At 42.0% G+C, this 24,577-nt stretch overlaps 1 protein-coding gene across 1 annotated transcript in view; it reads left to right on the forward strand.

Moving 5' to 3' along the window:
- Positions 1-274: 274 nt before the first annotated feature.
- Positions 275-24,577, forward strand: part of LOC112312861 (zinc finger protein 208) — a 39,283-nt gene continuing 14,980 nt past the window's right edge. The window contains exons 1-9 of the mRNA XM_024569429.3: positions 275-408; positions 911-963; positions 4,691-4,751; positions 6,377-6,503; positions 7,363-7,455; positions 8,652-10,826; positions 17,799-17,893; positions 22,897-23,043; positions 23,503-23,661. Of these exons, the coding sequence (XP_024425197.3) occupies positions 4,737-4,751; positions 6,377-6,503; positions 7,363-7,455; positions 8,652-10,826; positions 17,799-17,893; positions 22,897-23,043; positions 23,503-23,661 (2,811 nt within the window). The 5' untranslated portion in view covers positions 275-408; positions 911-963; positions 4,691-4,736. The remainder of the gene's footprint in view (positions 409-910; positions 964-4,690; positions 4,752-6,376; positions 6,504-7,362; positions 7,456-8,651; positions 10,827-17,798; positions 17,894-22,896; positions 23,044-23,502; positions 23,662-24,577) is intronic.

Consider the following 24,577-nt stretch of genomic DNA (forward strand, 5'->3'; position numbering starts at 1 on the left):
GTCCACGAGGGCGGTACAGTTGTCATTTCTTTTTTCCGCTCAGCATTCTGGGACCCGTAGTCCAGGGCTCCGCGTAGTCTTACACACTACACCTACAAAAAGGCCGTGCTGTAAAAGGTTCCGCCCCCACCCCGCGCGGAATTCTGGGAAGTGTAAGCCCCTAGGCTCCGTGTAGGTGCATACACTTCCAGTCAAGGTGGGCGGTGCTGCGGAATTCTGGGAAATGTAGTCGGGGGCTCGCGTTAGACACAGGCACTTCCGCCCCAGCGGGACCACGTAGCGGCCATCTTTTCCTAGGTTGCGGTTTTTCAGGTCCGCTTTACACTCAAACTTCCCGGGAATGCGCCTGGGGCTAACACCACCTGTCTTTCATTTGGGGAGAAAGAGGAGGAGCTGCTAAAAACGGAGGTCTGAGGCTGAAGCGGCGATTTGCGTTTCCCAGGGCGGAGCTTCTCTTGCGTTTGGGACGTACTCGGGATGGGGCGGGCTGGGTCGTACTTAGGGGTTTGAGGGTTTCCCGGGCTCTCTGCACGCCTGACACGCTCCCCCAGTTAACACTTGATGCGGTAGCGCATTGGGTGAGTTACTTAACCCCTTTGTGCCTTCGCTTACTGTTCTGTAAAAGGGAAATGGAAGTAATACCTTCTTAATAGAATGTTTTGAGAATAGAACAAATAAAAGGTTTCATTAAAACTGCTGGCACATGGGTTGTTATTAATACCACTGTAACTCTCCGAAAAGGGTCCGTCTCGCAGTTAGATTCTGTGAGCTCAGGAAGCTAAATTGTTCTGGGCTCTTCGCCTTTTTTTTATTTTTAGGAGAGGGTTGCCTCTAGCTAGTACCAGGGGATGCGATTTATCAGGGATGCAAACACAATCCCGGTATTTCACAGCTTCCTTTGCTTCCCCAGCCCTGTCTTCTCAAAAAGCACAGCACGGTGGAGGAGGCAACAGAGCCCAATTCGTGAGTAGGCTTTGGATTCTTCTAATAGTGACATAAATTGGAGAATGAGTGGGACGTGCACTTGGACAGATACGGGCGATGATTATAACCCAGTCTTAGTTGCTAAGTTCCATCTTAAAGCTTTATACAGATGAACACATTTCTGTCATACAGTGGACCTATAAAGTGATGTGCTAATTTCCCTACGTTACAGATGAGACCGAGAGTCAGGAGACATGTTGGTCCCGGCCACCCTGCTAGTAGGAGGCAGAGCTGGGGTTGGAACTTAGGCGGTCTGAGTCCATTATCTGAGTTCTTTAATGTCTCTGGTATATTCTCCTTGAGCATAGAGAACTCTCTAGAATCCTATCAGGAAAGTAGGTAGAGACTTGATTGTGGGAACTTTGAGAACAAGGTTTAGGCTATTCTGTAGAAGGGTTTTTAAAAATCGTTTTCTTAACTGTTTCACTATTTTATTTCAAGTAATGTTTATACAGGGTGGGGCAAAAGTAGGTTCACAGTTCATATGGAAAAATAATACAATAATTAATAAATAATAATACAAGAATAAACTGTCTCACAGACTCACATCTGTAAACCTGCTTTTGCCTCACCCTGCATTATAGAAGTAACATAATCACTATGGAAAATTCAGAAAATACAGAAATGTATAAATAAAAATTTAAATTGCCCATAACCTTAGGATGTAAAGATAACCATTGTGAACGTTTTAGTAAGTCTGGTGGTTCGTTGTGTACATTTCTGGTTAGTGGAGGCGGTTTCCTTTGGGACTGCCGGCGCATCGCGGTGCTCCTCACACTGCGGGCCACAAACCAGCGGCACTGGCATCACTTGAGTAGAAATGCCCGTCCTTGAGCCCTACCCAAGATCTTTTAATTTACAATTTTTTCAGATGAGACCCAGGAATCTGCATTTCAACAAGATCCTGAGGTGATTTCTGTACCCAAGAAAATTTGAGAAATTCAGGAGAGGTTCTTGTCTGGAAATGGAAGCCTGAAAAATTGGCCCTGCCAGCTGTCTCAGATAAAACTGAGTGGGGTACACCAGAGCCCTACTCAGTCCGATGATCCCCACCCCCCACCCCCCATCCCCACTAATTATTGTCAGCTGTCAGGTTTTCTTGCAGAATCCTGACATTAGCAGAAGGCAGCTGGCAAGTAGAGAGACAGAATGGACAGTTAGAGGTTGTGGAGATACATTTCTCCAAGGCTTTGTGGAGTGGACTCATTGCCATCTTTTTAACTAGAGGACTTCTGTCTGAAGTAGGAAGATCACCTAGTTAATATTCGATACTGTGGCGGTAGTCATCATCATCATCACCATCATCAGAACTACTGTTGTTATTACTGTGACTATTTTCTCATTTCTATACTTTTTAATTTTCATATAACTTTGTATTTACAGAAAAGTTGCAAAGATAGTAGAAGTTCTCATGTATTCTTTACCCAGATTCATCAATTGTTTATGGTTTGCCTCTTTCCTCTGTTGATGATCATCAGCCAAATACCGTCAGGAACATCAAGAATTACATTTGTTTTAGCTTGCTGCAGCAAGCAAGCCCAGACACGGCTGAGAATCAGAGGCTGTTGGTAAGAGGCAATTAGGAGGGGCTGTTGACAGGGTTTTGGCCTGTGTTAGCTGAATTGGGAAGAGTTGTAGGCAGTGAGGGTTTGTTCTAGATTAGATGCTGTTAAGAAGCAGAAGCAATTTCATGACTGAATATTGTAAGAATTTTTACCTGACCCTGACCAGTGTGGCTCAGTTGGTTGGGCATCATTCTGCAAAGCAAAATGTTGCTGGTTCTGATCCCAGTCAGGGTACATGTCTTAAGTTGCAGTCCCGTCCCTGGTCAGGGCATGGACAAGAGACAACCCATCCATGTTTCTCTCTCACATCAATGTTTCTCTCCCTCCATTCCCCTCTCTCTAAAAATAAATAATAAATAAAATCTTTCCAAAGAAGAATTTTTACTTAGCAGTGGAAGAAACAAAATGAGACTGGAGTTGTCAACTGTTAAGAGTGCTCACTCATGTTAGCTGGCAGGGGCAGTTCTTCGGCTATTCCGTCACCGTGGAATGTCTTTGTCTCTGTGCCGTGGAGTGTTTCCTGTCTTTTTCTTCTTCACTACAATCACTGAGTGGTCCTGTCTGATTATTGTTCATCACAGGAAAACGCCAAGTTCTGGCTGTTGTGGCTTTGGCTTGGCAGAACTGTTCTTCTTTTCTCTTTCACAGCTTTATCGTAGTCATGTAGTTTTTGTTTTATTCGGAACCATTTGAGAACAAGCTAGAGACAGTGATCAAAATGGAATTACTTACATTAATAACAAACTGTTATCTAGTTCACAGTCCTAATTTAGACTTTTTGTTTTCCAAATAGAGTCGTTGAGAACATTTTGTCTTTTCTAGTTCAAGGGCCAGTCCAGTTGCATACATTGCACTTAGTTTTTCTTACATTAGTCTCCTTTATCTAGAATGATTCCTCAGGCTTTTTCTTTTTGCTCTTGATATTTGAACAGTATTGGTAAATTAGTTTGTAGAAGGTCCCTCTTTTTTGCTTTATCTGGTATTTGTTAATGATTGGACTCCGGCTCAGCAGGGACGCCACCAAAGCAGGGAGGCATCCTTCTCAGTGAGTCACACAAAGCAAATGTTGGTCTCTCACAGTTGGTGGTCTCAGCTTAGTTTTCTCAGTTAAGGTGTCTGCCAGGTTACTGTTTTTCCTTTTGCAATGAATACTTTCAGACTGTAAGTATCTTAATTCCTCACCAAACGTTCACCAATTTTAGCGCCCATAGGTGTTTTCTAACTTTCTTTCTACCTTTATTAGTTCTAAGACCTTTCCCTTCTTACCCATTTACTTCTTATATATTCTCATATTTATAACAATATATAGAGAAATTCCTTCCTTGTTAATTTAAGTTAGGTATGAACTATCCAACTATTTTTTTATTGTTACAGAGTCATGGATTTTAATTAATTTTCTTCCATGCATATTCATCGAAAGGGCCCTTCTTACTTTAAAAGAAACTTTACACATTTTTATACCTCCTATATAAAGTTGTCTGTCAATTTAAATATTATTGTTGAAGTAACATGTCATTGAAAAAAGGAAAACAGACTTTTCAGAAGTTATGAGTCTCTAACATGACAAAGCAACAACTGCCAAAAGGCCGTGTTTCTTACATTATTTTATGAGTAGAAATTAACATTTATAAGGATGATATCAAACTAGAGAATATCATCTGCTTTACTGTGGTTGCAAAGAAGTAAGAAATCCTGACAGAGCTCTAAGACCTTTCTACCTTACAACAACCCCATGGGTCAATACAGTTATTTCCCCCATTTGTAGATGATAGAATTAAGGTAAAGAGATGTTAATAATTTTTCCAAGATGACACTGTTAGTAAATAGCCTAGCCAGGATTTCAACCCATGGATATTAACTCCAGCGCCTACTCTTCTTTTGTCTCAGTTTACACCATGCCCACATAAGAATTACTGCTAAGAAGCTATGGGCATACTGGTGATTGGGCTACTGTGTGAGGTTGGGCAGGTTGTTCCCTGAACAGGGGGATTATCTGGCATCCATGCCAAGTCCTGTTCGTGAAGCTGCATGCAGCTGCTGCCACCCCGGAGGAATGGGCACCTTTGCAAATTCACAAGGATCTGCCCTATGGGTTAGTGACATACTGACCAGTTTCCATTGGCTTCTTTCTCCTTTCCCAGTCTGTCTGCTTAGAACGCTGTGTTTCCCTGGAAGGAAAAGGAAAGAATGAGTATGTACAAGGTGAGTAGAGCTTTTCCTTTTTAACTTTTAAAAATGCCTTTTCAGTACTCGGAGACACAACTTTTTCTCTTTCAAGGAATGTCCGGGCATTGGAGGAGCTGTTGAGTGTGTCGGGTGCTTGTTGTCCCTTTTAAGTTTAATTGCCTTTGGCCTTTAGGTTGTGCTTTATTTCATCATTTTTTATTTCACAAATAAGAGAAAAATTAGTAGAAATGAAAAACATCTACCTTACTGCTTCCTTGCTTACAAATTAGCTGTTCTTTTAGTTCTGTAATCTCTCTATCATATGTATTCACACTGTGTATTTGTATTCAGAACATAGATACAATTTTAAATTGGTTTTTGCATTTAATACTGTATAACATTCATTTTTGTTATATCATGTTCTCATCAAATTTATGTACCTATTTTTTTAAACTATTCTTGATTCATAGACATTAGTTTAGGATTTTTACTATTTTGGGAACACTACAGTAGACTTTTCCAGCACTGAACATTTTTCTCGAAAAATCAATTCTAAAACAATACTGTCTTTTTTTGTCCTTAGCATATTAGGTATTTAAAACAGAGAAAGTATGTTTTATAGGTGGTACCATGGATTTTTTTGGTGCAGTATTCAAATACGGCACAGTGCATCAGGATCAAAGTACTGCTTCACACAGAAAAATTATTGAAAAAAGTTTTCTGCCCTGGCTGGGTAGCTGAGTTAGAGCGTCGTTCCCATATGCCAAAGTTTCAGGTTTGATCTCTGGTCAGGGCACATACAAGAAACAACCAATAAATGCATCAATAAGTGGAACAGCAAATCAGTGTTGCTCTCTCTCTAAATCAATAAATTAAAAAATTAAAAACAAAAACAAAACTTTCTCACTACAAGGGCTAGATGTCCCCCAATGCCTCAGTCATACCCTGCATGTATTTTGTTTACTGGTTTATTTTTTTTTTCCTTTGTGTATTTTTTTCAAATCGAAGCAATACATGACCTTAGTTTAAAAAGTCCAGTGGTACTAGAGTCCTTGTCACTGCTCTGACACTTCAGAACAATTTTGTGAAGAGGTTTTTGGTTTCATCTTTATTTTTAATGTAAAGAAAATAGATTATGAAAAATAAGGAACCTGCTCAAGTTCACACAGAAAAGCAAGTCAGAATATTTTACTCGAGTGAAATGCAGAGACAGGACGAAAGAGAGTTTTTTATTCAAGAGATCTGGCAGGCCCTTTGGTTTTGTTCCACGTGTAACCCAGTTCCCAGCTCAGTGGGAAGGCACGTGCTATGACACACTGTCAGGGCTAGAACAGTAAATGTTTCTGGGGGAGTTGGCAGTATTAACTAAAATGTAGAACGTCTCTGGTCTGAATACAGCAGTGAAAATTTTAGGGAGTTTACGCATAACAGTGCTCAATGTGAGAGCACCGGCACACATACAAAACTTTTTTTTCATAGCATTTTTGGCAAGGCTGAGGAAAATCAGAGTGTGGCATTGTCAGGATGGAAGGGGGGCTGGGAGATCTACAAACTGTTCAGGGGTCAGAGCAACTTCCCACCCATCCCCCTCACCTTCTCAGTGCTGCCCCTTTTCAAGTGGACATTGGGTGTAAGATTGCAGTTTTATGTGTTTGTTGCAGGAGGCAGTGACATTCAAGGATGTGGCTGTGGCCTTCACGGAGGAGGAACTGGGGCTGCTGGACTCTGCTCAGAGGAAGTTGTACCAAGATGTGATGGTAGAGAACTTCAGGAACCTGGTCTCAGTGGGTGAGGACAGCCTTCCTCTGGAGTATCTTTGTGGAGTTTAGGCTTTGGGGCTCTTGAAATGGCTGCTTGGAATTTAGGGACTTTTGCCAATTCCTGTGGGACCCAAGAGGATATTTCTGGTCTGTCTCTTTTTTTTCTGTTTTTCTATTTTTTAATGATTTTTTTTAGAGAAAGGAAGGGAGAGAGAGAGAAACATTGATGAGAGAGAAAAGCATTGATCTGTTGCCTCCCATACACACCCCAACTGGAGATCAAACCAGCAACCTAAAAGTGTGCCCTAACCAGGGATTGAACCCGCAACCTTTTGGTGTGTGGACAGCGCTCCAACCAACCGAGCCACCCAGCCAAGGCTCTGGTCTTTCTAAACAGGATGTTTCAGGTCTTTTTTCATTTGTGTTTTGTAAAAGAATCATAAATAGTCTGTATGCTGCTATACCTCTTGTATATTCTTTTTAAAATTTCACTCTTGTCCCGTTACTGAATTATAAAACCAATTTATCTAGTCCTATCTGCAATTTTTAATCGAATAAAATAAAGTAGAAAACATCAGAGCTCCTTAAGAAGAATAGAACATTGCAGCTAAAATTGGCCAATTGCATGAGTAGTCTGAGAGCCACTGGGAGGAGGTGTAATGAGAATAGGTATTGGTTAGAAACAGGCTGTTTGACTTGTTTTAGTAATCTATATCTATGCATATGTGTCTGGGTCAGGAAATACATGCTGTTTCTCCAATGGGATATGATAAATTTTTTGAAAAACACTGCCTTCAATATTTTGACTCTGCATATAGAACTCAAATTTCCAGTAACTTTTACCTCCAGTTTATTCATTTGAAACTTGCGACTTTGCATGTTCTTAGGACATCAACTCTTCAGACAAGATATGTCACATATAGAAAGAGAAGAGATGCTTTGGATGATAAATACATCACCCCAGATGGAGAGAAATTTAGGTAAGAACCAAGCAATTGTGAGTTCTCGTAGTTAACTGTCTATCTATTTCATTTCTCACCACCCATGCCCTCACCCAGTCAAAATCACCAAATCTTTTTCCTGGATGATATCAGCTGCCTTTGTACTGGTTGCCTGCTCTCAGAAAATAGCTTGTGAGTTAGCCCCTCCCTTAAAAGATTGCATAGCTCATCCCATTTGCTTCTTCCAAAGTCCACATCCATAATAAGAAATGGATCTTACATCATACCTCTATAAAGCATTTTATTTTTGTATACATTTATATGTGTTACTTTAGAACGAATTTCATGTACTGAAACCTTTACTGCTTGTGATAATTTCTAGTCTGTTTCTTCTAAATACTTATCACAAAGTATTGAATTTATTTCATAGTCCACTAATATAGTGCATCCTCACTTTGGAAATCATTCTTGTTAAAGGCCAGTGTATCTCCATACAAAATTTGTCATGCTATTTTCAAAGAGACAGCATTCTTCCCTAGCCTCTAAATGTTGATTCCTTTGTGGGAAAATAAAAAGACGTTCAACAGACAAAAGTGTCAGAAGAATCCAGGGCATCCAGCTTTTCTTTCATGCCAGGTGATTCTTAGCACCTTGATTGTATCCTCTTGGAGCGCCCCTTGGAGTGCTGCTGCCTGGTCTGTAGCCTTTCAACTTCTCTAAAGCAAACTATACTTTCCAACCCTTTTGCTATTGCAGATACTTTCCTTGTAAAAGCACTTTTGCTCCTATGACTCGCTTCAAAGTTAAGCTGGGATTTAGAGTTACAGAGAATCCCAGAAATCAAAATATGATTCAATATGTATGCATTTTTGAGCACCTGCTAATGCCAGGCACTCGTACAGCTGTGAGCACCCAAAATGCTTTTCCTTATTGATACTGTGTTATGATAGGAAATACATATAATTTATGAACAGTGATTTAAATAGTATGTCAAATGGCAGTCATTGTGTCTTAAATGGCTTTCATTAATGGTAAGTGGTTGGAAACTTAATGGACCACCCCCTGGTTTCTGTCAGCATATAAAGCAGAGAACTTCATATGTAGTTAAAAAAAAGATAAGCTGAAGTGTCCCGAGTTTCATTAAACTCTTATATTGAAGTATCATAAGTGTGAAATCTTAAATCTTTGAACAGAACTTTCACTTGTCCATATCTCTGAATTCTTTGTCTACATAGACGAGAGCAATCAAAATGAGTTGAAGACTGTTCAAGACAGAGGGGCACATGAAGAGCTTTCCTGCTGGCAGATCTGGCAACAAATTGTAAATGACTTAACCAGGTGTCAAGACTTCATGATAAATTGTTCACAGTTCCACAAACAAGGTGATTCCACCTGTCAGGTTGGGGCAGGACTATCTATTCAAATTTCTGAAGATGAAAACTATGTACTAAATCATAAAATGGATGGTCCTGGTGACACTGGAAATCCAGAGTTTCCAACTTTGAGAGCACAAGGTTCTTGGAGGAAAACCTCCCTGAATGAATCCCAGAATTATCAGAACAGCTATCAGGAAATTTCTATAAAAAATAAACTCTGTCAGTATAAACAGCATGTTGACACCATCAGCTGGGTATCACGTCTCCGTGATAATTGCAGAGTACACAGAAGTGAAAAACCTTACAGTTACAATGATTATGGAAGAGACAGCATGAAAATTTCAACATTGGATCAGAATAGTGTGATTCATACAGGACAAAAACCTTACCAGTGTAATGAGTGTAAAAAAACCTTCTCTGATCTCTCCACCTTCAATATTCATCAGCAAGTACACTCAAAAGAGAAGTCGCACATATGTAGTGAGTGTGGAAAACGCTTCTGTTATAGATCAGTTCTTCATGTTCATCAGAGATTTCACAAAGGAGAAAACAGCTATAAGTGTGATGACTGCAGTAAGGAATTAAGTAAACGCTCACATCTGCAAAATCATGAGAAAGTCTACACTGTAGAGAAACCATTCAAATGTGTGGAATGTGGGAAAGGCTTCAGTCGTAAATCTACGCTTACTATTCACTGTAAATTACACTTGGGAGAGAAACCATATAATTGTGAGGAGTGTGGGAGGGCCTTCAGTCAGGCCTCTCATTTTCAGGACCATCAGAGAGTCCACACTGGGGAGAAGCCATTCAAATGTGATGCATGTGGGAAGAGCTTCAGCAGGAATTCACATCTTCAGTCCCATCAGAGAGTCCATACAGGAGAGAAACCTTACAAATGTGAGGAGTGTGGGAAGGGCTTCATTTGTAGCTCAAATCTATACATTCACCAGAGGGTCCACACAGGAGAAAAACCCTACAAATGTGAGGAATGTGGTAGAGGCTTTAGTCGGCCCTCAAGTCTCCAGGCCCATCAGGGAGTCCACACTGGAGAGAAATCTTACCTATGTAAAGTGTGTGGTAAAGGCTTTACTCTGAGTTCAAATCTTCAAGCACATCAGAGAGTCCACACTGGAGAGAAACCATACAAATGCAGTGAGTGTGGGAAGAGCTTCAGGAGGAACTCCCATTACCAAGTTCATCTTGTGGTCCACACAGGAGAAAAACCCTATAAATGTGGGGTATGTGGGAAGGGCTTCAGTCAGAGTTCCTACCTTCAAATCCATCAGAAGGCTCACAGCGTAGAGAAACCATACAAGTGTGAAGAGTGCGGGCAGGGCTTCAATCAGAGCGCACGACTTCAGATTCACCAGCTGATCCATACTGGGGAGAAACCATACAAATGTGAAGAGTGTGGGAAGGGGTTCAGTCGTAGAGCGGATCTTAAAATTCATTGTAGAATCCACACAGGGGAAAAACCATATAATTGTGAGGAGTGTGGGAAGGTCTTCAGGCAGGCCTCAAATCTTTTGGCCCATCAGAGAGTCCACAGTGGAGAAAAGCCATTCAAATGTGACAAGTGTGGGAAGAGCTTTGGTCGGAGTTCACACCTTCAAGCCCATCAGAAAGTGCACACTGGGGAGAAGCCATACAAATGTGAGGAGTGTGGGAAGGGCTTCAAGTGGAGCTTGAATCTTGACATGCATCAGAGGGTCCACACAGGAGAGAAGCCGTACAAGTGTGGGGAGTGTGGTAAGCACTTCAGTCAGGCTTCAAGTCTTCAACTTCACCAGAGTGTCCACACTGGAGAGAAACCATACAAATGTGATGCATGTGGCAAAGTCTTCAGTCGCTCTTCACAGCTACAATCTCATCAAAGAGTTCACACAGGGGAGAAACCTTACAAGTGTGAGATATGTGGTAAAAGCTTCAGTTGGCGATCAAATCTTACAATTCATCATAGAATCCATGCTGGTGATAAATCCTCTAAAAGTGACAGAGCTGATAAGAATATGAGAGTGTCCACACAGGTAAAATGTTTTATAAAATGATTTTTTTAAAAAAACACAAGTGTCATGTGAATTCTTCCAATCATCAAGTTCAAAAGAAACTTTTTTTTTCATTAAAGCAGTGTTTCAACCATAGCTCAACATATCCCAGTAGTCAGGAGGCATAGAACTTTTGTAAGTGGTTTAGTAAGAGCTTCAGTTAGAACTTTGACCTTTATTAAATGTTACTCAGGAGAGAGGCCTTAGGACGGGTAAGATTTTCATCAGACCTTGTACAAAAGTATGACAGACAACCCAAAATTAACACCCACTAATAATGTAAGCTCCATAAATGCAGAGACCTTTTTTCTGAATCTACGTAGTCTTATTGCAGGTACTTGATGGGTGCTGAATATTTGTTAATAAATGGGGCCCTGGCTGGTGTGGCTCAGTGGATTGAATGTTTGTCTGTGAACTAACAGGTTGCATGTTTGATTCCCAGTCAGTACATGCCTAGGTTGCAAGCCTGTTCCCCAGTTGGGGGCATGCAAGAAGCAACCAATCAGTGTTTTCTCCCTTTTTTCTCCCTTCCTGTCTCTAAAAATAAGTAAGTAAAATGTTTTAAAAAATAAATGGGAAAAGTTTATATTTGGAAGCTGTTAGATCACTTCCAAAATTCCATGAAAATTTGTATTTTGAATAGGAAGTCTAATTGTAGCCTTAATAAGATTAACTAAGAGCAACAAAGTTCAAATGTTAAAAAATCAGTACTTCAATATGTAATAGTGTGATATTAAGTTGGCATTGTCCTGTTGTGATTAGCTCCTGTGCTTCCCTTTCCCCCAGCCTCTCTTCAAGTTGGGTCCTATTATCTTGAACTTTGTCTGGTGTTCTACTGATTTTATAGAGTATAAACTCAATCCTTATGACATACATTGCCTGAAAAATTGAGTTTGTTAATCTTTCAATAAGATCACACAATTTTCAAGAATGTCAAAGCAGGGACGTAAGTGTTAGAATTACTAGTATCAAACATTTTACAGCCAATGAAAGAGCTGCTCTTTCTATTGTAATGTTGGGTATTCATTGTTCACTTCCAATGTGTGGCTGCTCTGACCTTGACTACCATCACACCAAGATTAAACCTCCAGCTGTGTATCCAGTTTTCTTGGCCTTTGTAGGTAATGTAATTTCATCTACCACTTGACAATATGGGCTCAAATTCTCTTATTTTCGGCCTTGAGAATTTTCCTACCTTAGCTTCAAGCTTGGCTATGGCTACATACTAATACTTTGGGGGACTTGTTTTGTATAATCAGCATTTTTCTAAAGGACCCAAAGACAAATCCATTCAGTGGCTGACTTCATAACCCAGTAGATTCTCTTACATCATAAGGCATCAATGGACACGAATAGACCCCAGAAAAATTGAGATGGGAATATACGGCCAGATGCCAACTAAGCTGAGGCCTTTGACCTCCAAGCTTAGCGAAGCCCGCCTTTACCAATGAAAGTAGGAGGCCTTCCTCCCCTCTCTGGGTTAGTTTCCCCTTGCCTGAAGACCTTGTAATGATCTCTTCTGATAGTTTTCTTGCAGCGGACAGCAAGTTCTCAAGATTTATCTTCATCCCCGCCCCTATTTTTTCTAGATCTATTCAGATTCAAGTCCTTGAGGGCCACAGGAGGGGCCTAGGTGGGGAGGTCAAAAGGTATGAAGTATGACCATGATGAGATACTGTACCTACCAAAATAATTATTTAAAAATGATACATATCAATAGAAACCTGAGAAATATACTTGTGGATCTTATATTGAATCAAGTGGCAGTAATGTAATGTTGGATTAGGTTGGATTTGTTGATACAGGTGCACTGAACACCATTTCCAGACTCAAGGTTTAGCTTGAGTTCCTAGGAATGCCTTTGATTGTTTGCTTAGTTAATGACTGAAACCTGTACCCAAAGCTAACTTCTGCTAAAGTCAAACTGCCAGAACTTTTTTTGTTGTAGAACAGTTTCTCAACCTTCTCACTATTGACATGTTGTTGGGTAATTTTTCATTGTTGGGGGCTGTCCTGGGCATTGTAGGATGTTTAGCTGCATCTGTGACCTTTACCCACCAGATGCCAGTAGCACATCCTGTTTCCCCCAAGTCGTAAAAATAAAAAATTTCTCAAGACACCGCCAAATGTCCCTGGCGTAGGGGGCAGAGTCATCCCTGTTTGAGAAACACTGTTGTAGAAGAAGGTATTATACAAAGGTACAGGGGAGCATTGGCAATCTTGGAGAGCTCTGTAGTGACTTCTCAAAAAGCCAGGGATGAGAGAAGGAAATTATGACATCAAATGGGGCTCCCTGAATTCAGTGAGGGCGATGGGGTCTTGGGACATCAGAGGTCAAGTGGAGGACTTTCAATGGCAGAGAAATTATGTTTGTCATAATGAACAGCAAAACCAAAGGAATCATCAGAATGGTTTGATTCACAGAAATTTTTGCATTTGCTTATTGTGCTGTCCCTGGCGCTAGCCTACCAATAGGCCTGGTGAACTTAAGTCGGACTTGAATCAACAGGAGAGTTGTGGCTCCTCGGCCAACTCCATAAAATGAGTCAGTTTCCATTTCCAGAGCATGCTGAGTAAGGAGCAGGTTGGGTCCCCTTGAGGAAGGACCCTCTTATACTACCCAAACTATATACCATAAATCATCCTAGATTTCCTCAAAGTGACTTACAGCCTTATTTTATGGAGGGTACGCATTGGGTAAATGGAAGTAACCTGAATATTGAGGTCTTACTGGATGCTAGAGCTGACATTTTCTGGATGCCCCCAAAATGGTGCTGTGGTCCACCAGTTAGTAGAGAAGCTTACAAAAGACAAATAATGGATGCTTTTGCTCAGGTCCATATGTGGTGGCCTGAACGAATCCCTGAACCCATCACAGGGTTATTTCCCAAGTTCCAGAATGCAGAGTTGCAATAGAAATAACAACTGGAAGAATCCTCCCATTGGTTCCGTGACGGATGGAACAGGGCTATTTGGTAAGAAAAGACTAGTAAACACTAGACTTGTCTCATATATACCAAAATAGAAAACCAAAAGCAATGCCATATTCCTGGAGGGGTTACAGAGATTAATGCCACCATCAGTATCTTGAAAGTTGCAGGGGTCATGATTTCTATCACATATTCAATGCACTCACTCGACCTGTGCAGAAGACAGGTGAATCTTGGATAATGACATGGGACTATTGTAAACTTAATTCGGAACTGATTCCAGTTGCAGCTCCCAATGTGGGGTTTTTTTTTTTTTAATATATTTATTGATTATGCTATTACAGTTGTCCCATTTCCCCCCCCACTCCACTCCATCCTGCCCACCCCCCTCCCTCCCACATTCCCCCCCTATAGTTCATGTCCATAGTTCATACTTATAAGTTCTTTGGCGTCTACATTTCCTACACTATTTTTACCCTCCCCCTGTCTATTTTCCACCTATCATCTATGCTACTTATTCTCTGTACCTTTCGCCCCCTCTCCCCCTCCCACTCCCTTAATGACAACCCTCATGTTCTAGTTGTTCGCCTAGTTTGCTCTCATTTTTGTTTTATGTGTGGCCGTTAATAACTGTGAGTTTGCTGTCATTTTTACTGTTCCTATTTTTGATCTTCTTTTTCTTAGGTAACTCCCTTTAACATTTCATATAATAAGGGCTTGGTGATGATGAACTTCTTTAACTTGACCTTATCTGAGAAGCACTTTGTCTTCCCTTCCATTCTAAGTGATAGCTTTGCTGGATACAGTAATCTTGGATGTAGGTCCTTGCGTTTAATCTTGGGTAATGTAATTATGATGTGCCTTGGTATGTTCCTCCTTGGGTCCAGCTTCTTTGGGACTCTGAGTTTCCTGGACTTCCCGGAAGTCTATTTCCTTTGCCAGATGAGGGAAGTTCTCCTTGATTATTTGTTCAAATAAGTTTTCAATTTTTTGTTCTTCCTCTTCTCCTTCTGGCACCCCTATAATTCGGATGTTGGAATGTTTCAAGGCGTCCTGGAGGTTCCTAAGCCTCTCCTCATTTTTCCAAGTTCTTGTTTCTTCATTCTTTTCTGGTTGGATGTTTGTTTCTTCCTTCTGGTCCACACCATTGATTTGAGTCCCAGTTTCCTTCTCATCACTATTGGTTCCCTGTACATTTTCCTTTGTTTCTCTTAGCATAGGCTTCATTTTTTCATCTGTTTTTCGAATAGATTCAACCAAGTCTGTGAGCATATTGATAACCAGTGCTTTGAACTGTGCATCTGATAGGTTGGCTATCTCTTCCTCGCTTAGTTGTATTTTTTCTGGAGCTTTGAAGTGTTCTGTCATTTGGGCCATTTTTTTTGTTGTTTGTCTTGGCGCGTCTGTTACTTTAAGGGGCGGAGCCTTAGGTGTTCACCGGGGCGGGGTAACACTGGTCGCTGTGCTGTGACGCTGTACGTGAGGGAGGGGCCGAGTGGGAGCAATGGCGCCCGCCTCACTCTCCTCCGGATTTCAATTTTTCACTCCTCTACCCACAATCAAACTGGGCCACTCTGGTGCTGGTTCCGGAGTAAGTGGGCCTGTGCACACTCTAGGCCCCTGTGGGTCTCTCCAACGACCTCTCCTGTGAGGCTGGGAGTCTCTCCTGCTGCCGCCCCAACCCCCAGGGGCGCTTTCAATCAGAGGTTTGAGGCTTTATTTCCCTGAGCTAGAGCCCTGGGTTGCTCGGTCTGCAGTCTGCTTCGCTCCCCGCCGTTCCTCCGGTTTATCTGTGGGCGAATGTGGTGCCGCGGGGTGCTACCCGCTGCTCTGCCTGCCCCGTTCTCCACCACTCTGAGTCCGGCCCTCTGGGTTTATCTGTGCAAATGTGGGAAGGCAGGGTCTGCTAGTGCTCAGACTGCCTGCGCCATTTGTCCCACACTCCGCCAGTCTCAGTCCTGCCACAGCCACACGAGTCCTCTCCACCCTGGTGCCCGTCTCCGCCCCTCCTACCAGTCTGGATGAATGTTTATTTTCTATTTCCTTGGTGTTGGTCCCCCTTGCTGTTCGATTCTCTGTCAGTTCTGGTTGTGCGAGGAGGCGCAGTGTGTCTACCTACGCCGCCATCTTGCTTCTCGCCCAATGTGGTTTTATTGCTGGAGCAAATCAACACAGCTGGTGACACCTGATAAGCAGCCATTGAGCCAACATGTGCTTTTTTTTCTTTACAGTTACTAGTAAATATCATGCAAAGAAGTTTAGTTTCCTCTGCTAGGACCAACAAATACACTTTTATGGCCCCAGCTCAAGGCTACATCAACCTTCCAATCTTCTTTCACAAGTCAGTCCAGGGATTGGCAAACCACTGTCCATGGGTCAAATCTGGTCGCCACTTATAAATAAAATTTTATTGAAACATAGCCATGACCACTATTGTCATGCAAAACGACAGAGTTCAGTAGTTGCAACAGATCATATGGTCTGTTACTTAATATCTGACTCTTTGCAGAAATAATTTTATGACCTCTGATACATATCATATATGAATTGTGAGTAACAGATAAGGAAGCTTACAACACTGCTGTTTAGAATTTTGGAGCAACGCTTGTCATTCCCTGCATTAGTCCTGAGAAAGCAGCTTCTGACTGTATCAGGCTTGGCCAAGGCCCAGAAAGTTACCATGCAATCAAGTCATAAGTGTGGGCATACCCACAGCACTTCATTATCAAGTGTAAGTGATACATATAAGATTCAGTTCAAACATAAGTTGCAAGTAAGTAGTATGAGCAAGTGGCTCAAATTCTGTCTTAGAATATGCATTTAAGGTTCTACATTTCCTTCTAAGTATGTATTAAAATTTCCCTTTCTGTGAATATTTTTCTCCTAGTTTGTCCATTTTGCTTTTAAAAGTTTGCTTTATATTTTGGACATTATACTTGATAATTTTAAAGTAATCATGGTGAATGTCTTTATATCTTATAATGTTTTTTTCAAAGACTACTTCATCGAATATTAATATACTTTTAATTTATAGAAATAATATGAAGCCCAGGAAGATGGGTTTTCTCTAGAGAGGATTTTCATTTGTTCCTGCTAAGTGCTCAAAGATAACTAACAAAAATGATTCACTCTAATCCATTTTCGGGTACTGAGAGACTTTTTTTTAACCCTCACCCGAGGATTTTTTTTTTTCAAAGATTTTATTTATTTATTTTTAGACAGGGAGAGGGAGGGAGAAACACAGAGAGAAATCCATGCGTGGTTGCCGCTCTCGCATGCCCCCAACTGGGGACCTGGCCCACAACCCAAGCTTGTGCCCTGACTTGGGAATCAAACCCGGGACCCTTTGGTTCGAAGCGTGGCGCTGAATGCACTGCGCCACACCAGCCATGGCTCCATATGTTTTTATTCATTTTAAAGGGAGAGAAAGGAGGAGGAACGAGAAAGATCAATCGGAAATCGGTTGCAATCCAGGTATGTGCCCTGGCCGGGAATTGAACCCACTTAACTTTCGTTGCGTGAGATGAGACTCCAACCAAGTGAGCCACTGGGCCAGGGCTAAGATACTAAGGGATTGAGTTTGGCTTTATCCTCTACCAAGACAATCCATTTTCTTTTACTCCTATGGGGCAGCTATTTGGGGGGTTTACCAGGATCCTTCTGACCCAGACGCCCTTCAGAGGCCCCTGAACGTGGTTATTCAGCTCAAAATAACAGAATCAGTAGATGCTAACAAAGCAGACACTACCACCCGAAAATGTCAAGCTTGGTGGAAATTCGCACCGGCATTCTAGGGTTTACAGCCAGAAACTCAAAGTACGGCGAGGTATTTCCGCTCCTTGGGCCGGAGCTTCGGCCGCGTTGCTGTGGAGGGTTCTGGGAAGTGTAGTCTGGGGCTGTGTAGCCCCCAGCACTTCCGCCACTGGTCGGCAGCGCTAGGGAATTCTGGGAAGTGGTTCGGGGTTCCCTCTGGCACCAAGGAGACACTTTACCTATGGAAGCGTTAGGCTATTCCTCACTTTTTCCTGTAGTGGATGAGACTTGGATGCCGGGGGCCCCTCCACGCCTGGGATTGCCCAAGCTTAAGCGGGGAGCCCGCGGGACCCCGGCCCTCGTCCTAGGGAGAGTAAGAGGACCCACGGCCCGCTGCGCAGCAGCCAGTTTGGAGCGGCTGGCACTCCCTAGGTTGGGGGAGCCCTGAATTGGTGTTGCCTGATTTGAGGGTCTCCTGGCGCCCCCCAATGGGCTTCCCGTACCTACCAGCCAGCTCTGCCACTTCTAGAGTAACGTTATGCGAGACAATCTCTTGGCCTCATTTTTTCCTCTTCTCCAAAGTAGTGTCATCAGTATTGTCCCTTATAATTTTCTACAAGTCAGTTCATTATATGTCTGAAACAGCCTTATGAGGTAGGTGCTGCTGTTAGGGGATTTTAAAATTTTTATTGATTTTGAGAGAGAAACATCGATTCATTGTTCCGTGTATGCATCTGTTGGTTGATTCTGTGTTTTACATGTCCACACTATATGTTTAGATAGAGGAAGGGGAAGAGAGAGAGAGAAACATTGATAGGTTGCCATCCATATGCGCGGGGCCTGGAATCAAACCCTCAACCTTTTGGTGAACCTTTTGGTGTATGGTGAATCCTCCAGCTAACTGAAGGTACCTGGCCAGGGTCGTGTTGATTCTTGTATGTGCTCTGAGGGGGGATGGGACCCACAACTTTGGCACATGGACACCATACTCTAAGGAACCGAGCTGCTTGGCCAGGGCTTCATTAGTGTTTATTTTTAACAGCTGCAGAAAGGAGGCGGTATTGAAGAAATAAAACATCCTGCCAACACAGAAACTCCTCTCTACACGCTGTAGAAAGCAAAGCTGTCTTATTACTGAATAAGCACATCCAGATTACAGTATTGTAGGTAATTTTTGGAAAAGGATTACAAAGAAAGACATTTCTCCCTATTTACATAGTCAAGTAGTTACAAACCTTTTACACCATTCTACTTGCAACCAAAAAGTACAGGAAATCAAAAAGATTTTCAAGATTAACTAAATCTTGTCTTCCTATGAGAGGACTGCACCATTTGCTATAAACCCTTTGACAAATTCATCTTAAATTTATTTGGGAATCAAGTCTTACTGCACTGACTTTATTTAAAGGATTAATAAAATTTATCTCCCTGCTAGCTCAGAGAAAGGCACCTTGGCTAAACTCCCACAGTGACAGGAACACCGATTGTTATTTTTCTCAGATGTTAACTAAGGGGCCTTTGAAAACACTTCTGGGTTGTAAATGGGGGAAGAGGTTTACTTAGCCTGTAACAAGATTTGCATGTATATCAAAGGATTAGAGAGAGAATCCAAAAGCACTTCTTTTGGAAATGCTCTATGAAGAAAAGGAGAAGGAAAACAGATTCTTTAGTTAAGGAAAAAAATTTTTTTCTCATTTACTCTTGGTGAGTTTATGTTTGCTCAAGATTTACAGCTAGGAAGAAGCAGAACTGCCATTTAAACCCAAGGATTTGGAGCCTCTGAGTCTGTGTTTTTAATTTCTATGCTGTACATTCTTAAAATCATAGAAGTAGTTGTGTGTATGGCTTGAGGAAGTCTTTTTCTGTCAGGTTTAGGAGGTGGTGTAGGACTATAGTTTATATTTTCATTATAAAAGGAGTGCAGCCCATTGTAGGGAGATTAGGAAATACAGAAGTTCAAAAAGGAAAGAATTGGCCTGGCCAGGTAGTTAGTGCCGTCCACATATGCCAAGTTTGCAGGTTTGATCTCTGGTCAGGGCACAGAAAAGAAATCAACCAATAAACGCATAGATAAGTGGAACAACAAATCAATGTTTCTTTCTCCCTCCCTCCTTCCCTTCTACTCTCTCTATGAAATCAATAAAAATAAATGAACAAAAAGGAAAGAATCAAAATGACTCATAATCTCAGGAATTTGAGATAAGCACTGTTAACATGTTCAATGCATTTATGCATCGGTGTTACATTGTGTGTGGTATTTCTTAATGTTTTATTATGGAAATGCCTGAACGTATCGTCGCGAAAATAGTGCAGTGAAACCGCACCTTCAACCATCGGTCATGTGCCACCCTTGTCAACGTTTCGTCGTCTTATTGCATCAGTTCCTCTTCTCACACAGAATACTTGTGGGGGGGGGGGTGGAAGCAAAGGAGCTGTAATACATATTTTTTGTATCCTCATCTGAGGATATTTTTCATTGCTTTTTAGACAGAGAGGAAGGGAGAGAGAAACATTAATGCTAGAGAGAAGCATTGACTGTTTGCTTCCCATATGTGCCCCGACTAGGGACTGTATACACTGAGCCCACAGCCTAGGCATGTTCCCTGAGGAGGAATCAAACCTGCAACCTTTCAGTTACAAGATGACGCCCCAACCAACTGAGCTATCCTGCCAGGTCAGGAGCTGTAATAGTTTAAACCAAAATCAAATCCCAGTCATTGAGTCCGTAGAATTTAAAAGGTGTTAACATAAATGATTATATAGAGAAAGCAAATGTTAATTCCAAGTTTTTCATTTCTGGCAACTAGAAGAATGGTGGTTATGTGAGAAAGCGAAGGGACGCAGAAACATTGATTTGGAGAGGAATAATTATGATTTAGTTTCTTTACTTGGAATTTGACTTGGCACAGTCTTCTAGATTTTGGTTTCTGATCTGTTTCTTCCTCAGGCTGCCCATTCTTTACAGTGTGCTGAGCACGGAGTGGGAGGTGGAGAGAGAAGTTTCTTTAGAGATTGAGGCTAGCGTTGCTGTCCAATATCTTGAAACAGGGAACTGCAGCTTTGTTAGATTGTATTCAGAATTCCTAAAATGGATTTAGGAAACAATAAAAGGGAGCAATACAGACGTCGGCAATCCTTTATCACACTTTCAGTGGGTTGCAGAATCTATCAGTTTTTTTATAGCATTCAAATTTGAATACAATTATTGATAATATTTTGATGCTCTAAAGCACAGGTGGCAAACACAAGGCCCGTGGGCCGAATCCAGCCCTCCACCTTGTTTTGTCTGGCCCAGCACCTTGTTTCTACCCAGTGGCAGCGCCGAGCTCCTTACCCCTAGTTAAGGAGGAGTGACATTTATACAGTCCTAAAATTACATTTGGCCCTTTGAAGGCAACTGCAAGGCTGATGTGGCCCCCAGTGAAAATGAGTATGACACCCCTGCTCTAAAGCAAACTGATTTAGAAACAAACCATCCCTGACTTATGTGTCCTGTGTTTATCATCTGAGTGAGGATAATATTTGGCAACTTTTTATAGGGTGTTCGTGTGTCAAGTAGAGTTTTCAATGCTTTAGTGTGTATTTGTTCATTTGTTCCTCTTAACATCCCTATTATTTAGCTTCATTTCACAAATGAAGTATAAAGGAACAGAGCTCACAGAATAAGTGGTAGAATGAGTGCTTTAATCTCAGCAGCCGGGTTCCATGTGTGCAATCTTGATTATCACACATTGTTTTTATTAGTCTGCAAGGCAAAAACCCACAAGAAGTTTTCCTGCAGTAGGTAATGTTTAAGCTATGGCTGAAGACTGTGACCTAGAAGGGACTAGAGCAGCAGATGTGACAGAAGGAACAGCAGAGGCAAGGAGGCTTGCTGTAGGAGTACAAGTGACTCACTATGGCTGGACCTGCAGAGTGGAAAGTGGGTTTGAAGAGAGAATCAGCATGTGGGAGATTCCCGTTTCTGTGACTTACTAAAGCATTCATACCTTCCCTTAAGGGGCTGGATAGACATGTAGGTGAAAATAATTGAGTTGCCATGTTAGGATATATTTTTCTGGCATCAGGGAGGAAAAATGATTGAAATGACACAGTCTGTTTACATTGATTAAACAAGATATAGTGAGTGGCACTGAGGCTCTGGTCATCAAATGCCAGGTTTTGAAACCTGACTCTAGTACTGACTAATTTTGTAACAGCAGCAAATTACTTTGCCTCTCTCTGCCTCTGGCTCCTGACTGTGACGCAGAGAAAACAATAGTACTTACCTAAAAAAAAATGTTTTTAAGGTGAAGTGTCTAAAGAGCTTGGAATAGTGTCTGGCACACACTGTGTGCTCCACAGGAGATAGCTGTGTATAACAAAATAAGGAATGCATGCTCAGTAAATGAGAAATGCAAATGTGTATTGTGGTGGATATAATACTCTCTACAGTGACCATGCTTAAAGATCTAGTTAACAATGATGTGTTCATCTTTCAGATTTGTAAACTCCCTGAGGAATCATTCCAACGGCCCCTATTGCTTTGGAAAGGTAATCATACAAGTGTGTGATGAAGTTTGCCTTTTCACTTTGGGTGTGTCTAGTTGTCCTCAACAGGCAAGTTGTTCTGAGTTATTGGACTGTGCTGTTAAGAAAAGTGGAAATGTATAATGTATTCTGCCTCTATCGCATTTTCTTTGTCTTTTTTTCTTTTTATATCTAAAAAGTGTTTAAAACTGCAAAATAGAGACTGTCGTTTTTTTTCCTTTTTCTGGTAGTAGTGAGTATAAAACTCCCAGTAAAGCATCCCCATGATCTGTTTCTTAAAAGACTGACTCTTCAAATATTTACTTTTTCTTTCTTTCTGTTTAAAAATTATTTTATTTATTTATTTTTAGAGAGAGGGGAAGGGAGGGAGAAAGAGAGGGAGAGAAACAACAGTGTGTGGTTGTCTCTCCTACCTCCCCTACTGGGGACTGGGAATAGAACCGGGGAGCCTTTGGTTGGTAGGCCGGCACTCAATCTACTGAGCAACACCTGCGAGGTTTTTTCTTTCATTTTGTTGAGCGAGAGAGAAACATCTGTCTGTTGTCCCTCTTATTAATGCACTCCTTGGTTGATTCTTGCGTGTGCCCTGAGCAGGGATGACAACCCACAACCTTGGCGTATTAGGACAAAGCTCTAATCAACTAAACAACCGAGCCAGGGCTGCCATCACTTCTTGTCCGTCAGTGAGAAAAAAATTGACGTCTCCTGGCATCAGAGAACTGCTTGAAGCCAGCAAAATGGCGGGTAGCCATCAAAGGGGTTTCTTGAAGTTGTAAGCTTGTAGGCTGGGAACTCCGAGCGTTTGGTGATATATTTTTTATTTTTTATTTTTAACAGTTCTAACAGCTTGGGCTTGGGTTTTCCTTCTCTTGGGGTTCTGGGACATGTAGTCCCCAATCTGCCCGGAGACAAGGGACTTCTGGGAAGTGTAGTCCCGCGGTGCTGTGTAAGCCAAGGCACTTCCGCCCCGCAAAAGCGCTTTCAGTCCCGGAGGTGAGTCAGCCCTGCACCCCCAAGGCCCCTCTGAGCCTTGCCGGCCTGAGCGTGGGACTAGGCGCTGCCTAGCTCGCTGTCTGTGGAAGGAGGAGTCGCGGCCGCGGGCGGAGGCCGAGAGGCGGAGGGCGGAAGCCTGCTTCCCCGCTTACCAAGAGGCACTGCTCTTTCTTCCATCCGTGCAGTGTGTGGCTAGTGTATCTCAGCGCTCTACTTCCCTCCTCAAAAATAGCGGGACAGACCGCAACTACTGCTGAGGGGTGTGATCAGAATTAAAAGAGACAATACGTGTCCAAAGCTTAGCACGGTGGTGGCACTTGGTAACAGCTGCAGTTCATTCCCTCCCCAGTGCAGGGAGAGAGGTGCTCTGGGCTGCGGGCGCGAGGCCGTAGCCCCTCTGTCATCCTTCCCGAGACCGAGCTCTTCCCGAACTTGACTAAGTTTTCATCTCTTTGTAAGGAAGCTCTGAGTCACCCCGCGCTGGTGCCTGGGGGCGTCCTCTGCAGTTTGCCCGGGGTCGTAATCACACTGTCCCACCGCATCCTTTTCCTTATCACCCCTGAATTCGGCAAGGGGAGGAAGAAGGGACAGCGTGGCCCCTCACAGCATAGCCCCCAGGTAAAGACTCAAGTACTTTCCTGGTCTGGCATCTCTGTTCTCGGTTAAGCAGGTTTCTTTCACTCAGTAGGTTACAGCTGGGAAAATGTTCAAATATTTGTTGAATAAACCTGAGAATGCCTCATTGCTTCTTAATATGTATGTGTGTGTTGCTACCACATACACCCATTTTAAATACGTATTTTTTAATGTACTATCTTTACATTTTTTCTTTTGTCTTCAGTTTATTTCCTTTATTTGCTCTCAACTGATTTGGAAATTATATGGGCTTTGTTATTTTTTTAATTTTTAAAAATTATAATCTTTTCAGCAAACCCTGAATTTAATTAGAATGTATTTTCATTCCAAAAAAATATAGACAAAAGTGTACTTAACATTTGATAATGGCTACCCACCACCACCTTTTTGTTTTTTGAAGATTTTATTTATTTACTTTTAGAGAGAGGGGAAGAGAGGGAGAGAAGGAGAGAAACAGGAATGTGTGGTTGCCTCTCACACGCCCCCTACTGGGGATCTGGCTGAAACCCAGGCTCAGGCCCTGACTGGGAATCCAACCAGTGACGTTTTTATTCACAGACCAGTGCTCAATCCACTGAGCCACACCAGCCAGGGCACACACCACCTTTTTGAACTTTAGCCTAGATTATGAAGGGTGTGTGTGTGTGTGTGTGTGTGTATGTATTTTATTATAACCAACCTTTAAATTTTTCTAATGGTTCTTGGACATTTTCTAAAAAGATACTACCAAACACATTTACAAATGTTTTCTTTGCTTTTTCCAGAGTTCATTCAGTCATAAATTTTCTTCATATATGTTTGGCTGAAATATCATTGTTTGCCTCTCATGTAAATAATCATTTAGTTGAGCATAGAACTTAAGGCCAACAGTTATTTTCTTCACTTTGGACACATTATT

Source organism: Desmodus rotundus, chromosome 12 (assembly GCF_022682495.2).
Source record: "Desmodus rotundus isolate HL8 chromosome 12, HLdesRot8A.1, whole genome shotgun sequence".
NCBI classification, from domain to species: domain Eukaryota; kingdom Metazoa; phylum Chordata; class Mammalia; order Chiroptera; family Phyllostomidae; genus Desmodus; species Desmodus rotundus.